This window comes from Branchiostoma floridae, chromosome 18 (genome assembly GCF_000003815.2).
Source record: "Branchiostoma floridae strain S238N-H82 chromosome 18, Bfl_VNyyK, whole genome shotgun sequence".
Taxonomy (NCBI): domain Eukaryota; kingdom Metazoa; phylum Chordata; class Leptocardii; order Amphioxiformes; family Branchiostomatidae; genus Branchiostoma; species Branchiostoma floridae.
This window is the reverse complement of record NC_049996.1, coordinates 1,126,196-1,149,595: the sequence shown is the minus strand read 5'-3', so window position 1 is coordinate 1,149,595 and position 23,400 is coordinate 1,126,196. Positions and strand designations below refer to the sequence as shown.

General features: G+C 37.5%; 1 protein-coding gene across 1 annotated transcript; it reads right to left on the bottom strand.

Moving 5' to 3' along the window:
* Window positions 1-1,336: 1,336 nt before the first annotated feature.
* LOC118405951 (arylsulfatase B-like) lies at window positions 1,337-23,190 on the bottom strand. The gene is made up of 9 exons (XM_035805804.1): window positions 22,403-23,190; window positions 14,882-15,004; window positions 14,037-14,127; window positions 13,675-13,861; window positions 11,236-11,426; window positions 10,254-10,461; window positions 8,719-8,959; window positions 6,788-6,951; window positions 1,337-1,602 (listed from the first exon to the last, which is right to left on the bottom strand). Exons 1-9 carry the CDS (start codon window positions 23,188-23,190, stop codon window positions 1,337-1,339), a joined length of 2,259 nt encoding a protein of 752 aa, XP_035661697.1.
* Window positions 23,191-23,400: the final 210 nt, after the last annotated feature.

The window sequence follows — 23,400 nt, the reverse complement described above, 5'->3', positions numbered from 1 at the left end:
TCGATGTATACTTCCAATGTGTATAATGGATTATCGAGATAAAACATGTCAATATTGACGACTTGATACATTGCATGGACGTTTCCACAAAGTAATATTATAAATTATTGATTTTTTTGTACAGCCCCCTTTACGTATAATATACGGCTCCTGCAATACAAATCATTATTGCCGACGTGTTGCTTGCAATAATGATGATGTAGCATTCTTTGTTTCACAATGCAGTCCACTACATTGTGTATCCTATATGTCTAATGTACAATCCCTATAAACAATCTAATCAATGACTACAAGTTACTGTGAAAAACAAACCCTGCTTTGTTCAACAATGTATTGTACTGGCGGTAACAGTTACATGTACAGCCCTTTTAAAACGAATAATATAGCCCCCTGTAAACAATATCACCATTGTCCTTATTCATTGCCCTTAATCTACAGATTATCAAATCTTATAGGAAACATTTACACCCCATCATGTATAATGTACTGTCCCTATAGTACCATTATCTTGTAATCGTCTGATATATATAAGTCGTGCTGTTCTCTATTGCGCAACTATGGCCTTTCGGGTCACTTCCTGTGGGGACGGGGTCCATGCATAACTGCAGCCCACGCTCAATGACATAATTCCTAAATATAAAGCACTATTGCGCAATAGCCACACATACCTATAGTATTATGAAAATTACCACCTAATTTGCATAACAAGCATACACTTATGTACATCATTACGTAAGCTATCTGCAAACCTATAGTCATTAAGATCCATCAATCCATGCTTGCATTATTCCTTCTTAAAACCTAAAACAAGAATCACTTTTACCGCCCCTGTGAAACCCCAAGGTGGCCAAAACTTACACACCTTACTATGCTTTCACACAGCTACCTACCACTTAAAAATCATCACCTAAAAAAGTCCCAAACAAAAGATAGCAAAACAGGAAGTTCTGCTGCAGTACCATAACACGCCGCCAGAGCGCCCTGCCGTAACGCAAGTCCTGCCATTTCTTTGTCATGTATAATCCTACCCACATACCAAATATCAAAACAATCCATTCGCGCGTTCCTTAGTTATCAGGCTGACAAAAAAAGTAGTGATTACAAACAAAAACAGCAGTGATTACAAACCCTTCGTTTCACCAAGGGAAAAATGATTATTTAAGCAATATTTTAGTTTTGAAAGACGCCCATAGCAGCCGCACTGACGTCAAATTGATGTCATAAATAGGCGACATTTGTGTTTTAGCTATATCCTTCGATCTATCATCTTGGATCAACCTTTAAAGGCTTAAAATACGTCGTTATTTAACATATAAACCAAAACTATCGCTGACTACTAGAGCCAGGGTCCAAAGAGGTCTCCATGTAAAGCAGGATTAGCCCTGGGGTCACGAGAGGGCCAAAATGGAGGCAAAGCAGTCTTGTTGTATGCCGCTAGCCTCTCCAACAGCTCTTGTACAACATCTGGGTACTGAACAGACAGGTCATTTCTCTCCTGTGGGTCACTGCGAATATTGAACAGCCACAGATGTTTATTCGGGGGTTCGACGGCATCTTCATATTTGTTTCCTGATGTACCCGAATATTTCCATCCGCCAAGGCCTAAAACACAAAAACGAAACGGTTATACATATGAGATGTGTTCATGTTACATCGTCAGCAGATGCTTTCAAGTACATATGATTGTTGGACCAAAACTGAGTCGAAACCTATGTCAAGGAGGTTGTTGTGAGCAAGGAGCTATATAGCTTCATAACCTCCTTGCTTGATCTTGAGTAAACAATGACGCATTTCCTCAGACAACATTAGCCTCTGTTGAGCTCAATATATCGCTGGAAAAATCAGACTGGCAAAAAAAGCCAAGGAGATTAGAGTAGACATATGCTAGTGACACATTAGAGGGTGCTTGTTTTGAGCTATTTTCACAAGATCCAAGAAGGCAGAGGTGGTGTTGGTTGGGTGATAGATGAGCTGCTTTAAAACCTGTTTTAACTTTCTGGATTAGTAAAATGTAAACCCTTTTCTTCCTAAAATACTGTCCCCTAATAAAGGGGTCCCTAGGGTTTTTAAAGAGGAGCTTGCCAAGCTCTTTGGACTCCTTTCTTGAATTCTGACTTCAGCACAGGTCTCATAAAACCAGACCATTCCTTTTAATTGGGTGCTAATTGCGATGATGTGTGCCTTCTCTTGTACAGCGTATACCAATATGTGCTCTTATGGCATTTCTGTCCCAAAACAACACCCTTACTATGATTTTATTCTAACATGTCTTATAACATCCCATACCTTTAACCCAATTCAGACCGGGCTTTTTGGGTCATCCCTGGACCGAGGGTGGGGGGTGAGGCCCTTCACTTCTAAGTCATTTTTCAGAAATGATATAGACATGATATCTAACAAGTAACAGACGTTTGACGTTACGATGACTCAAAATGACGTAATTATGACGTGAACAATTTGATTGTATTGGCTGGACCCAAGAAATAGGGGTATTCTCGGAAAACGTCAAGTTTTGCAACAAAAATTTAACAGCAAGTGCAGATAACAAAATAATGATGTTTGTTACGACCTCTGTTGCCAATAGCAACATCAACGACGTCAAAATGATGTCATAAAATGACGTCATGCAATTCTAAGAAAACAGTTGGGCTCCGCCACATTGTATCCACCACCTTGAATTTTCAAAAATACTTTTTTGCAACAAATTATCACAAAAGGCAATGGAAATAGACTAAATACAATCATTTAGATGTTTTTTGTTGAACGAATACTAGGTAGTTACAACTTCTAAGGGATAATAAGCTATTTACAATTGATCTGGCCATACCGTCCGCCATCTTGGATTTGGGCTGATGACGTCATCACATGAACATAATTTAGGAATATCCAAATATGAAAGATATTCTAAATAACATAAGATTTTATTTATGTAAGAAAACAGCACTAATATAGTAAATAAACGTGAAAAATACATTGTTAGAACAGAAATTAGCGATTTTTTGCAAACCTGCCTGTCAACAAACGGTTGCCATGGCAACACTAAAAAATGAAATTTTTTTCAAACTTCATGAAATCTTTGCCAATATTATTCTAAGAAAACTAAACAAATCTATTGGCTCTAGCATAAGCCGTTCTGGCGTTATATGACATCAAATTTGGCGCTGGCCTCAAAAGCCACACCCCTCCGTCTGAATAACGTTAAAGGCCAGAAATGAACGCGACCATAAAAGACTATCTCCTACCAGGATGCCAGTTGCTAGATTGACTCCTAATTTGGCACTTATAGCGTTACAAAGTTGGGCCAAAATTACGTTATTTTGAAGCTTGAAACATTGTATTGTTTTGATGCTGCCCGAGAACTAAATCTTATCTCGTTGGAAATTTCACAACAATTTTTAAAAAGCCGAAATGTTGGTTTATTCAGATCTTGTTTTGTTTTGACGATACGTTCAAAGGTGTTTTAGCGACAATGCCATATAAAGCATGCTGATTTCCATGTATTGAGACGCGAAAATTGGGGAAAATGGCCACAAACTTTGTTTGCCCGTTACCACGACAAAAAGGGGTTTTGATCTAAAAGAAAGCTATTTTGAGGGGTTGTGGACCAAGTACTATCACTGTACAAAATATGAGCCAAATCTATTTTTAACTTTGCCACCACTGTTTAACGCCAGAACGGCTTACGCTAGAGCAACGAAATTTCCGAGTTTTCCATACGAAGTTTGAAAATTTGCCATTTTTCTTGTTGCCATGGCAACCGTTTGTTGACAGGCAGTTTTGCCCAAAATCACTATTTTTGGTTCTAACAATGTATTTTTCACATTCATTTGCTATATTACTGCTATTTAGTTACATAAATAAAATCTTATCCTATTCAGCATATCTTTCATAATTATATATGCATATATTATGCTAATTTGATGACGTCATCAGCCCAAAATCTAAGATGGCGGACCGTATGGCCAGATCAAGAATAACAAGCTAATTATCCCTTAAAATTTGTAACTACCTGGTATTTTTTTTATAAAAAACCATCTAAATGAATGAATTTAGTCTATTTCCATTGTCCTTTGTGATTATTTTTTGCAAAAAAAAGTATTTTTTTTTTAAATTCAAGGTTGTGGGTATAATATTGCGTATCCCAACTCGTATCTTAGATGTGCAAGACGTCAATTTATGACGTCATTTTGACGTCATTGATGTTGCTAGTGGAAACGCAAGTCGTAATAAACATTATTATTCTGTTATCTGCACCTGTTGTTACATTTTTGTAGCATAACTTGAAGTTTTATGAGAATACCCTTTTTTCATGGGTACGGCCAATATCATGAAATTGATGACGTCATAATTACGTAATCTTACGTCATAGTAACGTCAAATGTTACGAACTTGTTAGATTTTATGTCGATATTATGTCCTTAAAATTTGGTAGCCCTACGGCACGTCGTTTAGGAGTTATGGGACTTAGAAGTGGAGGGCCTCAAAAGCCCCCCCCCCCCTCCGTCCAGGGATGACCAAAAAAGCCCGGTCTGAATAGGATTAAGACTTTAAAAGCAATTGTTGATTGCAAAGAAAACCATTTAATTTCATTGTTTAACCCTTAACCCTATCCAGACTGGGGGGGGGGGGTGCTAAAAGAGCCTGCGCCAACTTCGACCTCCGAAAGCTCCCAAACCGCTGGTGCTAGGACAACCAAACTTAGTGAGTTTTCTTGAAATATTGTTGGCAACAATTTTCAAAAACTGGGTAAGTTAATGATTTTTCGTGTTGCCATGGCAACGGGTTTCTGAAAAGCAAATTTTACAAAAATCACTAATTTTGGTTTAAGCAATAGGATTTTAAGATTTTCTTGCTAAACTTAACTTCTTTTCATATATCTTTAATATCCAACATATCTTAGTTAAACTTTTATAATTAAATATTCATACATTATGCTAATGATATGACGTAATTTGTCAAAATCCAAGATGGCTGACAATATCATGATTTAAAGTATAACAAGCTTATTTTTACTCAGATTTCATCAGTACGTGGTAGTAGTTTACAAACATGTCTTCGCAACTCGTCTGTAGAAGAAAACAAATGGAAGAGAGACCTTGCAGATAATCTTAGTTAAATGGGCACAATATACAGTCTTCATACATACCTTGTAACGTTATTTGTATTTCGAAGATTGAATGTAAAATAAACATGGTTCGCAGTTCTAACGCAGTTCTAACTCAGTACAAGGTAAAATGCAACTTTACTGCATTATGAAATGTAACGTTCGACTCTTAATAACTAGCAAACTTTTAAAAGAAAGCTCGACGAAAATCGTTAATCAACAGACAATAGGTGTGAACTATTTATCCCTGTCCCCGCCGTGCCACTAGATCAGTACGTGGTAATTGGGTACTTTGCATGTGAAGGAATCGTGTCCTCGCTAGAAATCTACTGGTTGTGTTTTAGTAACGAGCCCCCCCCCCCCCCCCAAGGCCAGGGAAGGCCTAAAAAGCCCAGTCTGGATAGGGATAAACACCCGAGTGGGGATCTTAAAGTGCTATTTGAACATTTTTGATCTGAAGAAAAATTATTTCCGTGACTTTGTCAGTCAATATCTGCTACACTCCTTATCTTATTTCTACTTATTTTTCAGAGGATAGTAAATATGTTAAACTAAATCCTCACAAAAAAAAACTCTCTGTCATCACGATATAATGTGAAGACATTATGACGTCATTTACCTATTGGCTCTTTTGGATTTCGACCAATGATGTTATGAAATTAGCATAAATTGTAAACTTTAAATCATAAAAATTTTGTGGTATTTCATAGAATTTAACTTTGTAAGACAACAAGTTTACTTTACAAAGAAAAACCTTGTTTAAATCGAAATTTGCAAATTTTGGCAATCATATGCCTGTCAGAATTCCGTGTTAATGTCAACCCAAAAAATGATAAACTTACAATATTTTGTGACAAATCACCAATTTCCGTAGCTTTAGCGCCAGCCGTTCTTGAGTTATGTGACATAAAAGTTGCTGAAGGCCTCACAATTCTCCTTTCTGATCAGAACAGTTTCCTTAATCTATTTTAGACAATTTTACATTATAAGGTTTGGATATTTGCAGGACATTATCGTAATTCATGCAGACGGTTATAAGTACAGTCGAAGCTGTATTAGTGGCCACCTTTGCAAACAGCCAGTTGGCCATTTTGGCCACTTTTGTCGGTCCCATGGATTTGTAATGATTGGGAAATAGCCTTAGCGGCCACCTGTCCAACGTGGCCACAGCCACACGATTTCCGGTCCCATTGATACAGAATGGTTGCCTATTGCAACCATACTGCACCGAGTTTGAAATTGTAGTTTGCGAGGATTTGGAGTTCCTGACAGGGTCATCTTGGCGGTAGCAAAAGGTATGCATGCCTTGAGTATTAAAGTGCATGTCTTTGTCGGTGAAAATACCGATCGAGACAATGTTACTTGGTGAGAAATATTAGTAAGCACCTGTGTATAGTTGCCATATTTCTCCAGCCCATTGAGTGTCCGCTTTAAAAAGGTATGACTCGATCACATTTTGCACTAACCCTATTCAGACAGTGGAGGACATTTTTTTTTTGCACTAAAACTATACATATATACAACTCACAAAAATAGAAGCCAACATTAATTTGCACAAAACGTTATGGGGTAGGATTTGACCCCGTACATTGAGATGCCCCTGCCCTTTTCACTAAGCAGCCATGGTGGGGTTATTCAACGTATCGGGGTGTGGCTCTCCATATAGGGACGTCTAGCACTCACCTTGATCACCCGTCAATAACTTCCAGTCTCCAGATCGGATGGCAGCGTAAACAGATGGGTTGAATATATGATCATGGAGTGAATCCAACGAGGATAAATCCGTTTTTGGATGAAGAGGATCAATGTTATGGAGGATTTCTTTCCTCGGAGAGGGTGTTCCCGAGCTATCAAATTGAAAAGCATTATTACTAAGTTTCTTTTAAGAAACAATTACAGACGTTGCTTTTTTGTGAAAAACAATTTCGGAATTATAATATGAAAGTGATATTATGTCTTAACAATTATTCTGAAAGTTTGTGGTCCAATAATAAGATAATACCAAACTGGAAAACGATCGTAGTCAACCATGGCATTTATATTTGTCACATAGGATCTGCCAGTGGGCTTGAACAAATGTTTTTAACATCCAAACGTTTCCTAATAAAACCTCTGCTTGCAGCGTAGGTGCCAAATGCGGTGCTTCCAGTTTGGTACCATCCTCCCAAAGGGTCACTTACTTTGTCAAAGTTAACGTCATAATTAGCTCGTATCATTAGCACCAATGACATTCGTGTAACTGTTATTAAGCCCACAGGGCCACATGGAGGGGCAATAAGCGTATTGGTGAATAAAAATGTTCCTCTCTTTTCCAGTTACGGTAGATCCACGGAAGCCAAACAAACGTCTAGGCCGGCTTCGCTTCTCTGGCAGCTTTTGATTGCATTTTTTTTGCTATCGTAGGAAGTTTTGGGGAATTATATAAGGCTCTTGAGGTATAAAAAAGGCACGGAATTCTGTAGCTCTCGTGAAAGCTCTTCAAGCGTAAAGTGACATAAACGTTGGCGCAGGCCTGACAACACCCCATCCACCGATATGGACTAAAATATATGTTAGACTTATGACTCTATGATTTTTGAGTAGAGGAAACATATTAATTTTTTTTCAAATTTGGATATTTTTTCCTCATATAGTCAATATAGAAAAATATACACAGAAGACAAAGAAAATAAACTTAAGTGTTCATTTAAACATAAGCCATATGCTCTCAAACATGTAATATGAGCAGCACTACAAGTTTTAACCGGGGGAGGGATGTACCTTTGATGCCTGCGCCAACTTTCATGTTGTATAACCAAAGAACACCTTACGCTGGAGCCAATAACTTTAGTGAAACTTCTTAAAATATTGTTGGCAACAATGTCAAGCAGTTGAAAAAAAAATTGCCATGTCTCGAGTTGCCATGACAACCGTTTTTTGACAGTCAATTTTTTTTTCAAAAGCCGTTAATTCGGTTCCAACAATGAATTTTAACGGATTTTAATGACATCATCAGCCAAAATCCAAGATCTCGGATTATATGACCAGATCAACAATAACTAGTATATTATCTCTTACAATTTTTAGCTACTTGCTATTTTGTTTAGCCTAAAACGGCTATTTCCGTTGTCTTTTGCGATTATTTGCTTTAAAAAAATATTTTTTTTAATAAATTCAAGGTGGTGGATACAATATGGCGGAGCCCAACTGGTATCTTTGATGTGCATGGCGTCATTTTATAAGGTCAAATTGACGTCATTGATGTTGATATTGGCAACACAATTTGTATTCAACATTTTCATTCTGTTGTCTGCGCTTGCTGTTACATTTTTGTGTAGCATAAGGTTTGCCAAATAAACTTGAAAAACACACGAACCGAATTTTGTTTGGTAAAAGTTCTGTCAATAAACAGTTTTCATAGGAACACCCAAAGTTGAAAAAAATCTCTGAGAAACTGTATTTTAGAAAAACTTTCCCAGACTTAATGGCTCTAGCGCAAGCCGTTATGGCGTTTGCGACATGAAAATTTGTGCGGGCCTCAAAAGTATAAAATGCAGACAAAGGTATTTGATCTTTATTTTATATTTCTTTTACGCAATATACATTTATATGCATGTTCTTCTACTTTGACATACCTTATTGTGTCCCAGATGTCAAACCCATCCAATGGTTTTGTGCCGTTCGAAACTGAACGAGAGATGCGAAGTAAGGTAGGAAACCAATCGGAAATGTGAATAAGAGCATCACATTTTCGTTTTCCTTTTCTTAGTAGCTTGCTGGTGACAAATCCAACACCTCGTACTCCCCCTTCCCATAATGTATTTTTCCAACCCCTTAAGGGCCAATTACTTCCAGCGTTTCGCCTTGCTCCATTGTCTGAAAAGGAGATGTCAAGTATTGAATGATGGAACAAAGGCCCATATAGAATTCCTAAATTAAGATAAAGCTAAACTGGTCTGACATTTCGTCCTTCAAACCTAATGTAGAAGAAAATATGGTATGGTGTATTTAGCCTTGCAGCACGCTTATGTGTCATTTTGCTTTGTTTGACAGCATTTTGTTGACATGTAGTGAAGAAAATTTTTCAAACAGATCTGACAGTTAATATGCTAATAACTTTCAGCGTTATGTCGTAATACCATCCCTTTGTTCCTGGCAACAGACACTTGCTGGACTCCCCACGGCTTCTAATTAGTTTATGTGGTCTAGAGGGTGAATTCAGCTTTCAAAGCTCCTGGCACAATTCAGCAGGGAGCATCTATATAGTTTTATGGTTATTGCGTATCCTGGGTCCAGATTTCTGGTCTTTAAGATAAATTCACATTACGATAAATGATACGACAGAAACCATGTAGTATTTCACCAAGTAAATGGGTTCTACTTGTGGCTTTTTGGATTTTTTAAGGAAAACAATGCGTCGGTCAGTCGAAAAAAAAATTAAAAAGTGCAAAGAAGAGATGGAGGGGCTTACTCAAGTTACAAAATAGAAATAACAACACGTTTAACAAGTAATAGTTTTTAGATTTTAAGAATTCCGGGCCATAATTCTCCAGGATTTGCTTTGTCCATGGAGACATCTAATTGCAATCATCATATTAATTACTTTTTAATATACCATACTTGCACATCTTAATTCATTTGGTTTATCGATTTTCAAATTACTAAGGTTTGCCCGGAAGTCAAAAATTAATCTGGAGGGTGTTTTAAGCATTTTGACATTGACCTTGGCCTCGTCACCTGCCATAACATTTACATCTCTATCTTAAAGAACCTGATTACTGTGTTACAGTTTTTGATTATTACTATAAGGACCGTTATAAAGTGCCAAAACGGCTAACCCATAATTTAAGGAATATAGACTAATACGCTGTTCAGTACTAATATCACCAAAAAAGCGTTTTGTTATGATATAAAATTTGTCAAAAACGTGAGCTAAAAGTCAATTTCGGTCTATAAGGAAAATAAAAAAGCGGTACAAAAGTTACAAAAAAAGTTATTTATTGTTCAGTATACCATGTTATATGGATTTATGCATTTAAACTTCTTAACACTGGTAACTTTTCGTCCTTTTTTTTACGCACGCTCGTATTTTTGAGAGGAGATAGAATGCCATTTGTATAATCGCATTAGTATTGTATAGTGCTGACTTCACTGAATTCATTGCACTTACCTGTAGAAAAAATAAGAACAGTATTGTCCCATAGTCTTGTCCTTTTTAAAGCGTCAGTAACATTTCCAACTGCTTCATCCATCGCTGACACCATGGCCGCATATGTCTTAACGAGAGGGTTTTTAACGTCCTTGTATTTCTCGACGTACTCTGTAGGTGCTTCGAGAGGTGAATGCACGGCTTGAAAGGGCAGGTACAGAAACATCGGCTATTTGTGTATAGGGAAATAAGATTATCCCAAATGAAACGAAAATGTTACACTAACATTAGGCTTCTTTATATTTGTTTTTTTAACGAGCAAATGCTATTCAGAATATCTTTCATAATTATATGTGCATAAATTAAGCTAATGATGACGACATTAGCCCAAATCCAAGATGGCAGGCCGTATGGCCAAATCAAGAATAACTAGCTTAATATCCCGTAGACGTCGTAACTACATGTTTTTTTTATCAAAAGTCATCTAAATGAAATTAAATAGCATAGTTTATTTGTAATTGCCTTTACGGAGTTTTGTTGCAAAAAGCGTATGTTTCTTTTAAATCCAACGTAGTGGATATAATTAACGGAGCTCAACTGGTATCGTAGATGTGCATGACCTCATTTCATAACGTCATTTTCACGTCATTGGTGTTACAATTGGCAACACAAGTCGTAACAAACATTACTATTCTGTTATCTGCACTTGCTGTTACATTTTTAAAGCATAACTGGACGTTTCCTGAGCATACCCTTATATGCCTTATATGGGTCCGGCCAGTGCAATCAAATTAATGATGTCATAAATAGGTCATATTACGTTATTGTCGCGTCAAACTTAAAAAAAGGGATATTATGTCTACGTTGTTTCCTAAGCTTTATTGGCCATACGTCATGACGTTAAATATTTATAGGACTTAGAAGTGAAAGGCCTCAAAAGCGAACGCCCTCCCCCCCACCTAGGGTTCAGATAGATACATGTCACATAACAATAACGGCGTACCTTGCTCCGTTCGTGGTTCTGAATAATTTCGATTGCTTTTTTAGCAAATAGATGGGTAGAGTATGTTCCGTTCTGATCCAACACAGGCTTGTCTTGGTCTCGCAGATCCAGTCCATGAAATGCTAACGGATCTTTGGCGTAAAGATTTGGCCTCCTGTGAGTCCAATAGTCTTCACCACCTGTCAAGTAACCTAGTCAACACGAATTTTACATTGGTAACTTTTAATCCGCCATCATGGATAATCAACCTAAAATGTCTTAAAATGTATCTTTTTCAATATGAATTATTTTTTTTAAAGATTGGAAATTCATTGGAGAGCGTTCATATTCTTGTGTTTTGTTTGTAAGAAAATACGAAGTTGCAATGAAATCCGCCCAAAAATAGGCTGATCATACGTTTTTATTTCATAATATGGTCGGCCATATTGGTTTCTGACTAATTCCGTCAAATCATTATCAAATATTATGAATATTTCATTCTAAATGACAAAATAAGATATGTTAGATATTGAAGATATATGAAAACAAGTGCAGAAATCCTAAAATCCCAGATTTTAATCCAAAATAAGTAAATTTTATACAATATGCCTTCAACCCTCAAACCACCGTATGGGGTCAAAACTGCCCCAAGGCGTATACAAATGCGTGCCATTATGATATTTCTGGTCGAAAACAGATTTCCTTTCATGAGTTTCCTTGTATATATGTCCTATAACTTTTAATACTTATGCATGGTCTTGTGGGGTCAAAACTGACCCAGCATTTTTTAAACAAATATTTGCGACCAACACCTAAACAACTCATTGTATGATCACAAAATTTTTAAAGAATGATGTACATGTAAAATAAAATTATGGTAACAACTTTTGTGTCATAATCATGTTAAATGACGACATTATGACGTCATCTAGCTAATATCGGTCGCCATCTTGGATCTTGACTGATGACGTCATGAAATTAGCATAAATTATGACTATTGAGTCATGAAATTTACCTTTATTTTTATAAGATGTAATAAACAATTTTCGTTTGCCAAGAAAACCTCGTTTGCCAATAAAACTGAAATGTTTGATACAAAATTACAAAATTTCGTAATAAATATGTTTGTGAGAAAACTGTGGCCATGGCAACATGAAAACGATGAACATACTTTATTAACGGACAATATTTTCTTATAACATTTTCTAAAAAGTTGTGCTTGTTGGTCCTAGCATAAGCCATTGAGGCACTATACGACATTGAAGTAGGTAGGGGCGTTGGTGCAAAATGTGGTCTTCATGATCTGTTGCATAAATTATGATAATAAGCACGAAGTATTCTCACCTAATCATGTCAGAATGTCTTACATATATACTATTTATGCATATGTATATAACTATACAAATATACAAATCACAAAAAGAGTCACACAAAAAACTGTATTTGTACAAAACGTTATGGGGTCAGTTTTGATACCATACGGTTATCTACGTCGCAAAAAAGCTAAGGTAGCCCGTTGCCATGGCAAGACAAAAATCCTTAACCTATTGTATCTTTTTTAAATCTGTTTGCAACAAAATTCTAGGGAAAGTCACAAAGTTTGGTTGTCCAAGCACAAGCCGTTTGGGAGTTATGCGACGTGTAACTTGGCGCAGGCCCTTTAACACCCCCCCCTCCCTCCCGGTTGGATATTGTTAGGGCAGAAGTAAGTTACTCCTCCAAAACTTCAGCTTTTATCCGCACGTTCCATCTCCTGACTAGGAATATTTCCTGGGAAATCTTATAATTACGTCTGGGGCTCGATCATTTTTTTTTTTTTTTAAATTTGAGATCCGGTTAATGCTGCAATGGGCCTTGATGTCCCGCAAATTAACCACTCGGGGATACTATATAGCAAGCCATGAAAGCAGCGCTTACACAAAGAACAAGATGCCAGGCCTATATCACAGGTACCATATTTGTCTATCTTCTGATAAACGAGCTGTCTATGAATCGGCTCTTTTAACCTCGTACTAGGGAAAGTAAAATAAATCAGGATGACTGTCAGAGAGATTTTGCAGTCTTGAACGAAAATCCTGAAAAGTACACACCAGCACAAGGAGTCTAGAGCTAAAAAAATTTGAAAAATGTCACGGGAGCAATCTTTGTATAATCCCCCCACCCTTAAAATATCTAACATGATATTCATAATGCAGAAAATATATATTATTCCTGAATTATATTAGTACATGAACTTTACACATCACTACGGTGTGCATTTGTACAATCATAAATCAAGATAGTAACTGTGGTTAAATATAAACGGGACATTTCTTTGGCTTTTTCACTGTAAATATAATGATGATCTATATTGAAAGCCTGACACTAGCTTAACAGCCTAGGTTGTACATTGTCATATATGCCAGCTAAACAAATAGATAAATGCAATGTATAATTATTTAAAAAATATAATTTCCTCACCATAGAATTTATCGAATCCTCTTTGAAGAGGCATGTGTTCTTTTCTGAAAAATCCAAGGTGCCATTTGCCCACAACGTAGGTGCTATATCCGTTTTCCTTTAATTTCTGGGGAAGGGTGACTTCATCTAAGGGTAGTCCATGAGGTCGGTCACTAGTGATAACACTATGCTGCAATCCATAACGAATCTGAAGTATCAAACAGATGTGTCGTTTACATATCAACTTGCTGAAAAAGAACACTAACAGAAAGGTGACTGAATTAGCTTCAAACCGCTTGATTTTTGCCGTGTGTAGTACAGGCTTGAAAGCGATACGTCTGTTTTTACGGTCTGAATTGTATACATCTGCTTTCTACACCTACCTGATACCTGCCTGTCATCAGTTGACATCTTGAGGGACTGCATATTGGTTGAACATAGTAGTTTTCTAGTTTTACTCCCTCTTTTGCCAGCCTATACAAGGGCATGTGTGTTAAAAATGATAAAGTAGCTTACTGAGTAATAAAGAAATTCTTTAAATGTTGCTGTATGGTATCCGGAAAAGAAGTTCGATAACGCATGTTTCGAAGCAAATTCTTCTGTTTGAACCAAACATTTGTGATAATGAAATAAATACGTGCAAGTAGTTTAGGCAAGCATGCATTTTCAAAATAACATACAAATTTTGCAAATGAGGACGTAATTTTCCTCATTTGCATAAATACATAGTATTCATATTTTATAATGGTATGATGTCGGTGAACTCTAGTTGAAATGAGTTTGTTGAATAACGCATAAAATATGATGCAATGAGTAACACATGTCTTGTCTGCAGACACATTTCTACATAACAATCTTGTTTTTTGCGAATGTATGTGTTCGTGGAACTCTATATTAGTTATGTTGTTGTCCGACAGATAGACGGACAGACGCACAACGACACACACACACGAGCTAGTGAAACTATAACATTTATGAGTATATGATAGATGTAATAAAAGTCACTAATACATATGAGCTTACTTATGATATCACAACAAACATCGAGAGGTTCTATAGATTACAGACGTTTTTGTTCCAAAGAAACAGTCGTTACTACAAAGCCTCCAGTTTAGGGCAACGGTAAATAGCAGTCAACACAATATATTTAACTTGATAGGAGTAGGATAAATTGAAAATTAGTAACAATAATGAGCACAAAGCATTTTCTTGTCTTAACATTACCTACCTGTCAAGTTTCGGAGTTTGTATGAATGACCCGTGGTAGCCAATATCATCCCAGCCGTAGTCATCCGCTAAGATGAAAACAATGTTGGGTTTGCTGCCTTGTAACTCTCTTTCAGGGTAGAACCTCAAGTGTAAATCAAAAAGAAGGTCACCATATATTTACATGGATCAAAAATATAGTAAGTTGTATGTCATGTGATATAAATGGAAAGAATATAAGCAACGGTAGTCGAAAGATAAAAAAAATTACAATACGATCTCTACTCTCTAAGCTGATTCACCTTGAAAAATATGTTGTGCTCAATTGACACTTGCCGTTGGGGAGATAAGTAGATCCCCATAATAAAATCAGGACAAATGGTAAGATGTACAAAAACCCTACTCGACGATGGCACCGAGCGAGTCGTAACAGATGCCCACATCTGAAAGAATAATTTGGTTCCATCTAAAGTATACTGAATTCTCGTGCAGTTTTAAACGTTTATGATTTAAGAGACTTTTGATATTGCAAAAATTTCTGCTTTAAAACAGTGTCCAAAATATAACACGAGCTGTGGTTTCTAATATTACGAAAAGTCAAATAATAAAAGGTCAGTGCTCGGCTGGATTTACCATGTGATTTAGGAAACACGTTAGACCGGTTTTTAAGTATTGCACATGCGCATGTTCTGTCTTTAAAATGGCTTGGGCTGGTGAACTATACCTTATGACACATACTACACCAGCCTGCAACAAGGAAATTTAAGAGCTATTTCCATATTGTCCTAGATGAGGTAAGTGCTAGAAGATTACGTAAATTTGTGAAATTTCCAAAATAATGTTACTATTGAATAAAAGTTGTAAACGAGCTTTACCAACACTAGCAAAATTTAAATTCTTTCTCTTGATTTTTATAGATGTGGGTTATCTCTGCAAATTACTGATTCATACATGAAACAATGTCAATTTGATCTTGAAAGGTATCCGAGGAAAATGCTAATAATTTCTAGCTTGTACTTTGGAATTTATAGTAACGTTATAGTTACTTTTATCTCTTACATGGGCACCATTGACTAGAGTCCATTCCAAGACACCGTGCCGATGTTTGTTGCCATTGTTTAGAATTAATTTAAAGTTTTGTAATTATATTTCTAGGACATTTGATACTTCAGAAATATTTTAACACTGTTTCAACTTTATAAATATTTCCCTGGTCCTGTAAAACTTTGGAAATATTCATGGTGTGGAATTGGATACTTTTAATAGTTTCTAAATACTGATAACAGCATTCTACCATTATTAACCATTTTCTACCATTTTTGTAAATGGTTCAGTGGGCTGGGAAGATAGCAATTCACACATCCTTGCAAAGTGTGGTTGGGTGCCATGCAACAATGGCCCACCACAAAGGATCCACCAGTGCCCAGCAGTGAAATCTAAGAATATACAGATGCAACAATAGGGCTTAATTTTATTTGGGCAATAAACTAATTTTACCATTTGGCAAAGTTTACAAATATTTGTAAATATTTGTAAATGTGAAAGAATCCCACAGAGGTTTCACAATTTTTGTAAAATGATTCTAAAATATTCAAAGAAATTCAAATAGATGAGTATTTTCTAAGTCAATGTTTTGAAAATAATTTTATTATTGTGGCTCAGATATTCTTTTAATCAAAATAATTCAGAGTAATTACAAATATCACCTAAAAACCCTCATGGTGACCTGGAATGGACTCTACAAACGTTCAAAACTGTGTGCATAAATGTTTTAGTTTGTTGCACTTACTACGGTTTCTTATGTTTAATCTTTGTATTTTACAATATTAAGATATGCTTTTTTTCGTCACATAACGAATTAGCAGCTTAAGATAAATCAACCAAACTTATCATGTTTCAGTATAACCATAACGACGGGTTTCTAACGGGAACTTTGTTTTACGCAAAGTGTTTTACGGTTTCTTGCTTCAGTACGCCCGTGAGTCGTAACCGGTAGTGTGTTTGGTTTTGAATCTGGAGGTTCCTTGCTCGATTCTCGCCATGTCCCCTGTGTTCCTATCTTAAAAAAGGCACGTGCACGACGCCCGTTGAGTGTCTTCATCTTTATATTATTTCCACATTATTCTCAAAATTTAGTTGTCATAAGTCGTTTTAGTCGCTATAGGGCTTAAAGGTGAAGACCTCAAAAGCCCCCGTCCTTTTCGATTTTTCGATTGTTTTCAATACCATGTTTCAAAATAAACATTTCATTTTTGTCAGACAATTACAGATGAACAAACGGCTGACCTTCACGAGACTAGTGCTTGCAGTTGCTGGTCTGTTGATACTGGTGTATATAGGCTTCGATAAAGATTTTTACAAGACAACTACATCTATTCACCAAAGTTTACGAGGTCAAGGTTTGTACACTGTGATCTGAAATATATCAGAAGAAGTTTACCCAAATAGATTTCTTAGTTATGTATGCAAAAATAACTACCTTACTCTAAGTAAGAAATTCTGGCAACGAGCGTAATCTGCTTAATTAAGTTTTAATTTTCAGGTTTAGTAGGGGGGGTCATGCTGCATAAACTTCCATGTCAAATAACGCCTGATCAGCTTTCTTAAAACCGCATTTTGTTACTTTTCCTGAAAGTTTGTTCGTAACGATTTTAAATGTTTGCAACAGATTGCTGACAAGAATTTTACGAAAATCTAAACAATGTAGTTTTTAGAACGTCAAAATACCTTCTTCTCATTTTTAACACAAACAAAAAAAGATCATGTAAGCAAGTGTATCTATGAAAATCATGCAGCCAGGCGCCCGGAACCAGTCAGAAGACCCCATCCCATGTTAGTTATGACGTCGTAACGCATAGAGTCCGGCAAGCAGGCTGTCAATGCAAATAGACACCGGTGTCCATTCATTTGAACCAATCAGGATGAAAAAAGTAAGGAATATGCAGGCGTTGGTCATTCAAAATGAGCAAAACATTTTCCAGAGCAGAGGGGAAAAGGTATCTTTGATGGTGGATCACTACTGGCTACACTAGTAATAGTAGATATTGATATTATATCAGAGAAGCTTTGTGTTGAATTTTTGTTGCGTATAATCAAGTTATTTTGGAATACCTTTTAAATTATTATAGACTATTTAATCACATAAATGATGTCAAAATTGTGTTAAAATGCGACATAAGAGATAAAGTTAGAACATTACTTCGAATTATTCTTAAATGAAATACTAGAGAAACCCGGGCTAGATAAACTGACAGAGTTGGCAAGATGCCTGAGGAGGATGACTTCTTGAGGCGCTGAGAGTTCTACCCAGTGGCTTTGCCTAGAAAACCTAAATTTAATGTTAAAGCCAAAATTAGAAAATTTCGTAATAAATTTTCCTGTCAGAATTCCATTGCCATGGCAACATGAAAAATGATGAACATATTTTGTTAACTGAAAATGTTTGCTATCAACATTTTCTAAAAAGCTACCCGGTTTGGTGGTTCTACCTTAAGCAATGCAGGCGCTATACGACATTGAAGTTGGTACAGGTATCAAAAACCTCCTACACAGTCTAAATAGCGTTGGTGCAAAATGTGGTCCTCATGATCTTTTGCATAAATTATGATAATGAGTTCGAAGCAGTCTCACCTAATCGTGTCAGACTGTCCCACATAGATTAATGATACAATATATATATACAAATCACAAAAAGAGTCACACAAAAAACTGTATTTGTGTTAAACGTTAAGGGGTCAGTTTTGACCACATGCCGTAATTTACGTCGCAAAAAAGCTACGGTGGTTTGGGGGTTAATCAAAAAAATTTGTCTTTAGATGTAAGCGACTCTAATCCTTCTAACATCAAAGTGATTAAAACACGGTAGGGGCGACAGGCATTTCTGGAAAAATATTTTAGCGCTTTGTGTACCAATAAAGACATGTTCACTTTGCGTATGCATTTTTTTTTTGGGCGCGAGGTTATGACAACTGAAAAGCTTCCGGAAGGAGAATATTTCTGTGCCCGGCGAGTATCTTCAGCTTTTAATTTCTTAGAGAAAATAGAGTTATGCCTGAATCATTTTTGTTCGGTCAGATTTTTTGACGTCGAAGTCTACACGCAGGGTTCTAAAATTTCCATGAAGACACTTATAAAAGTTCTCTAGTTTGGGGGTGGGGTGTGGTCTCGTGACAATTGGAACAGGTACAGGTTGGTTTCCCTTAGCGATTGGTTTGATAATATAATAAAGATTGCCTATCTTTCACTTAACTTATTTTTTTGTACATAGTTTTTTTAGGAAATGGAAGTACCACCGAAAAAATACAGGCTGAAAGAATGGAAGTCATAAAGACTTACTGCAGAAAAAATGATACAAGAAAAAAGGTATGTATTTAGCTTTCAAGAAAATTACATCATAATAGAAAATATGCTTCCAATTTGACAAGACAAATTTTTCATCATTTGTAGGACGTGCATGTTTAAATGTTAAATATTCTAAAATAAAGCCCTATGTTTCTTCTTTATGAATTCTGCACAAAGAAAAATCAAAACATAAAAAATATGTTTGTTAGTCTCTTTTTTTTCTAAGAAAGGCTTTAACCAAACACAAATTGTGAAAACGTACCTGCCTTTCTAAGTGCCTAGGCCAGGGACTGGCCCCTTGCTCCTCTCCGTTAGAAGTCATTATGTTTAACGGTCCTTTGCTCTTGCGAACTTGATACTCCAATGTACTCTAATGTCAAATATATATATGCTTTGCAATTTCATCCCTCCAGCGTTTCGGGGGTTCTTTCCTTTATCATTAATGATTGTAGTGGATACAGATTCACTGTGATCAGAGCTCACAAAGGGAAAGAACACTCTGTTTCGTGCTCTCTGACCTATTATAGCAACTTATAGGACCACTATATGTGGACATATGAAAAATATTACATTCCTTGAAAGGGTATTGCTAGCATTATATGTTGTAAATTGTGGACAACTGTTGCAAGAAGACCTGGCTAAAAAGAAAACAAATGTATAGTTTGTAAAATAGCTTATAATTGGAATATAAAAAAAACAAGTCATTTAATGTGTTGTCGCACAATAATATATATGCGACAAAAATATAGTGCAAAATAGGAGAGGAATTTTCCCCTTGCCACTATATTTTAGCACTAAATAGTTGTTGATATTTGCGTTCAATTTGTTACATTATCAGTACAGTTTACACGTGTTTCAATTGAAAATAGTATTAGGCTTCATCCAAGCAAAAAAACATCTTAATCTAGTATGTCTGGTAGAAGCAATTTAAGTGGCATTTTCTGCTCTTTTTCTTCTACAGAAATTTCCAACTCGAAGACGTTTCGTTGTTAGTGAAAGATATAAGCTTCTATACTGCCAGGTCTTCAAAACTGGAAGCACGACTACATTAACCATTTTGCATAACCTTGAGCACAGTGAAAGAAGAAATACCCATGATATGAGGGCTTTACTCGACGATTTACCTTTTAAACGGCTCAATACCTATTCTGATGATGAAGTTCGTCATCGCTTGGAGACCTACACTAAGCTGATCATCGTTCGCAATCCTCTAGAAAGGTAGGTACAGAAAATTCTTTTGCCATTCCTTGATTTTGATTTGATTTGATTTATTCGGCTGTATAATCATGAGAAATACAGCCAGGGCTACCCAACTAGTCTTAGGCTATTATCAAGGGCTAGCCCTGGTAACATTACAATATACGTTATACAATAGTATACAGTATACAACAGTATTAACTATACATGTAACTTTGACTACAGAGGTGATCCGTGTTTACAGCTTGACTAGCAGTCGTACGATCTAGAATGTCAGTCTATGATACAAATGATATTACTCGGTTATCTATATAAGGCTAGTTAGTCAGCGATTAACACGTTTGAACGCTATAATGTATACGTACTACAGTGCAGATCGTTCAGTAGGCGCAGTAGTTGTTGCCATCAATAGCTACTATCAGTAATACAATGACTATTAGGAAACTATGATATACTTTATCAAGCGTTTACAGAGTATTTGTTATCAGGCGACGTGCGCAGTCTATTTTTGAAGGAGCTAATGGTGCTAGCTGTACGGGTACTACTGGGGAGAGAGTTCCAGAGGGAAATTGCTCTGCTAACAAATGTTCTCTGAGATCGTGTAGTCTTGTATGCAGGAGTAGTCAAATGTTCACTGTTTCTTAGGGGGTAGCGGGAGTCGATAGCGGACGCTCGTGCATGAGGAAGCAGACTTTGCAGGTGTGGGGGGCAACGTCCATTCAACAGTTTGTACATGGTTACTGCCGTGTGGAACTTGCGTCGGTACTGTAGTGACGGTAGGGATAGTTCGGAGTAGAGACGTTCGTATGAAGGGTACAGTAGTCCGAAGTGGCCACTGATAATCCTGGTGGTTTGATACTGGACAGATTCCAGAATCTTTTGGTCACGTTTGGTAAGGCCGGCCCAGACAATGTCAGCATACTCTAGACTTGGTCCTGTGATCATAGTGTATAGCCTGAGAAGTAGATTCTTCGGAATCTTCTTCCGTAGAGCACATAGTAGTCCGGATGATCGCCTAGCCTTTGTTGAGATGATCTCTACGTGTGTTGACCAGGACAGGGTATTTGTGACAGTGACGCCTAGGTGTTTATGACTGGTGACAACCTGTAAAACAGTTCCTCCTAGGATCACAGGAGGAATCGATCGTGGAAGGGCGCGAGACGTAATAAACATGACTTTGCACTTGTCTATATTAGCCTCTAGTTTCCATTTTGGAAGCCAGGTTGACACAGAGCTCAACTCACTGTTTAGTGATGCGACTACGCTGTCGATAGAGCGGTGGCAAGAAGACAGTGATGTATCGTCGGCAAATAGGTTTGTTTGACACTGTGTAAGGCTAGTGGCCAGATCGTTGATGTAAAGTATAAAAAGTGTCGGTCCGAGGACGGATCCTTGCGGCACTCCGGCTAATGGAGACTTCCATTCGGAGCCTGCTCCCTGAATGACGACACGTTGTCGTCTATCGGAGAGATAGCTGGTGAACTAGTTGAGCATGGGGCCATTAATCCCGTATGCTTTTAATTTAGCAAGAAGTCCTGCGTGCCAGACCTTGTCAAAGGCCTTTCGGAGGTCAAGAAATACGCAGCCTACAATTTGTCCTCTATCCATGGCGTCGGTCCATTCCTCCTTTAGTCGGCACAGCTGCAGTGCGGTGTTGTCAAGTGGTCTAAATCCGCTCTGGTGGTCAGTCAGTATCGGGTTTATATGGGCAATTAGTCGCTTGTTCACCAGGGTTTCCATAACCTTTGACACTGCGCTCAGTAGTGATATAGGCCTGTAGTTGTTTGAGAGGTGGCGGCTACCGGCTTTGTGAATGGGGGTTACGTTAGCTTTTTTCCATTCCGAAGGTACCTGCCCGAGTTGGAGAGATTTGTTATACAGGCAGGTTAGAAGAGCTGAGATCGGATCTGCTACTAGGCGTAAGAGCCTGGGGGATATTTCGTCGGGTCCACATGACTTTCCGACTTTCAGAGAACTTAGTTGTTGTCGTACTTCCTCAACTGACAGCTGAACAGAATCCAAGACTGTTCCCTGGACAGTTGTCGGGTGAAATGTTGGAGCTGGGTCATTCCTAGCGGGAAGATCAGTCTGGTTTATGAAGAAATTGTTCAGGGCATTAGCCTTTTCTTCTGGAGTCTCCAGTATGGCTGAACCGACTTTAAGAGCTGGGATACCCGTTGAGGTATTTCCCAGAGCAGATTTAGCATATTTGAAGAATCGCCTTGTGTTGCCAGTCTCCACATCATTCACGAGTTCCTCAATGTAAGCTGACTCGGCCCTTCTTGTGAGTGCAGTCACTAGATTTCTTTGTCTTCTGTAGGTGGCCCACGTTACCTCAGTATTTATCCGTTTCGCTCTGGAGTGTAGGCGGTGTTTTCTACGGATAGCTGTTTTGATCTCATTGTTAGAATGTATCCAAGGCTTTGCTGTCCTAGTGGTAGAGACAAACTTGTGAGGGATGTGCTGTTTGCATATGGCAATGAACATGTTGTACCATGAATCCCAGATGTCGTCCATGGAGTCAAAAACGTGGTTGATATCCCAGGGGGCGGCTGCAATGTGTTGGTGAAGGCTTTCAATGTTCGCTTTGCTATACAACCAGACGAGGCGTTTTCCGCTGTGGTGGTTTGCCTTTAGGTTGAGCGCAGTTGCTGTTGTAAGATCATCAGAGTCACCAAGGGGAGCTAAGGTGCCCGTTTGGTGACACATTACTGGATGGGAGGTGACAATCAGGTCCAACAAGTTCCTCTCACGGGTCGGTTCGTGAAGCACCTGTTCTAGACCATGGTTCATGAAAATGTTGTCAAGTTGACGTCCCGGGTTGTCTGTTGTGTTGCTGTTAAGCCAGTTGCTGTTCTTTGCATTGAAATTAATGTTAGTTGCCAAAAATTTATGTGCATCACGACTGCCTAATGTAACTGTGTATGTTTTATCGTTACTTGGCACAAATTGACGGTCTCTCAGATATGCCATGTAAAAAGAGATTTTGACTTAATCGTCATC

Bases quoted from the DNA above. Each gene is read 5' to 3' on its own strand.
- LOC118405951 (XM_035805804.1), bottom strand. From the start codon at position 23,190: ATGAACCATGGTCTAGAACAGGTGCTTCACGAACCGACCCGTGAGAGG. The intron at 14,128-14,881 runs GTAGGTAATGTT...GCCCTTGTATAG, and splicing joins CAAACTCCGAAACTTGACAG to GCTGGCAAAAGAGGGAGTAA. The intron at 8,960-10,253 runs GTAAGTGCAATG...TCTCCTTTTCAG, and splicing joins TGTTCTTATTTTTTCTACAG to ACAATGGAGCAAGGCGAAAC.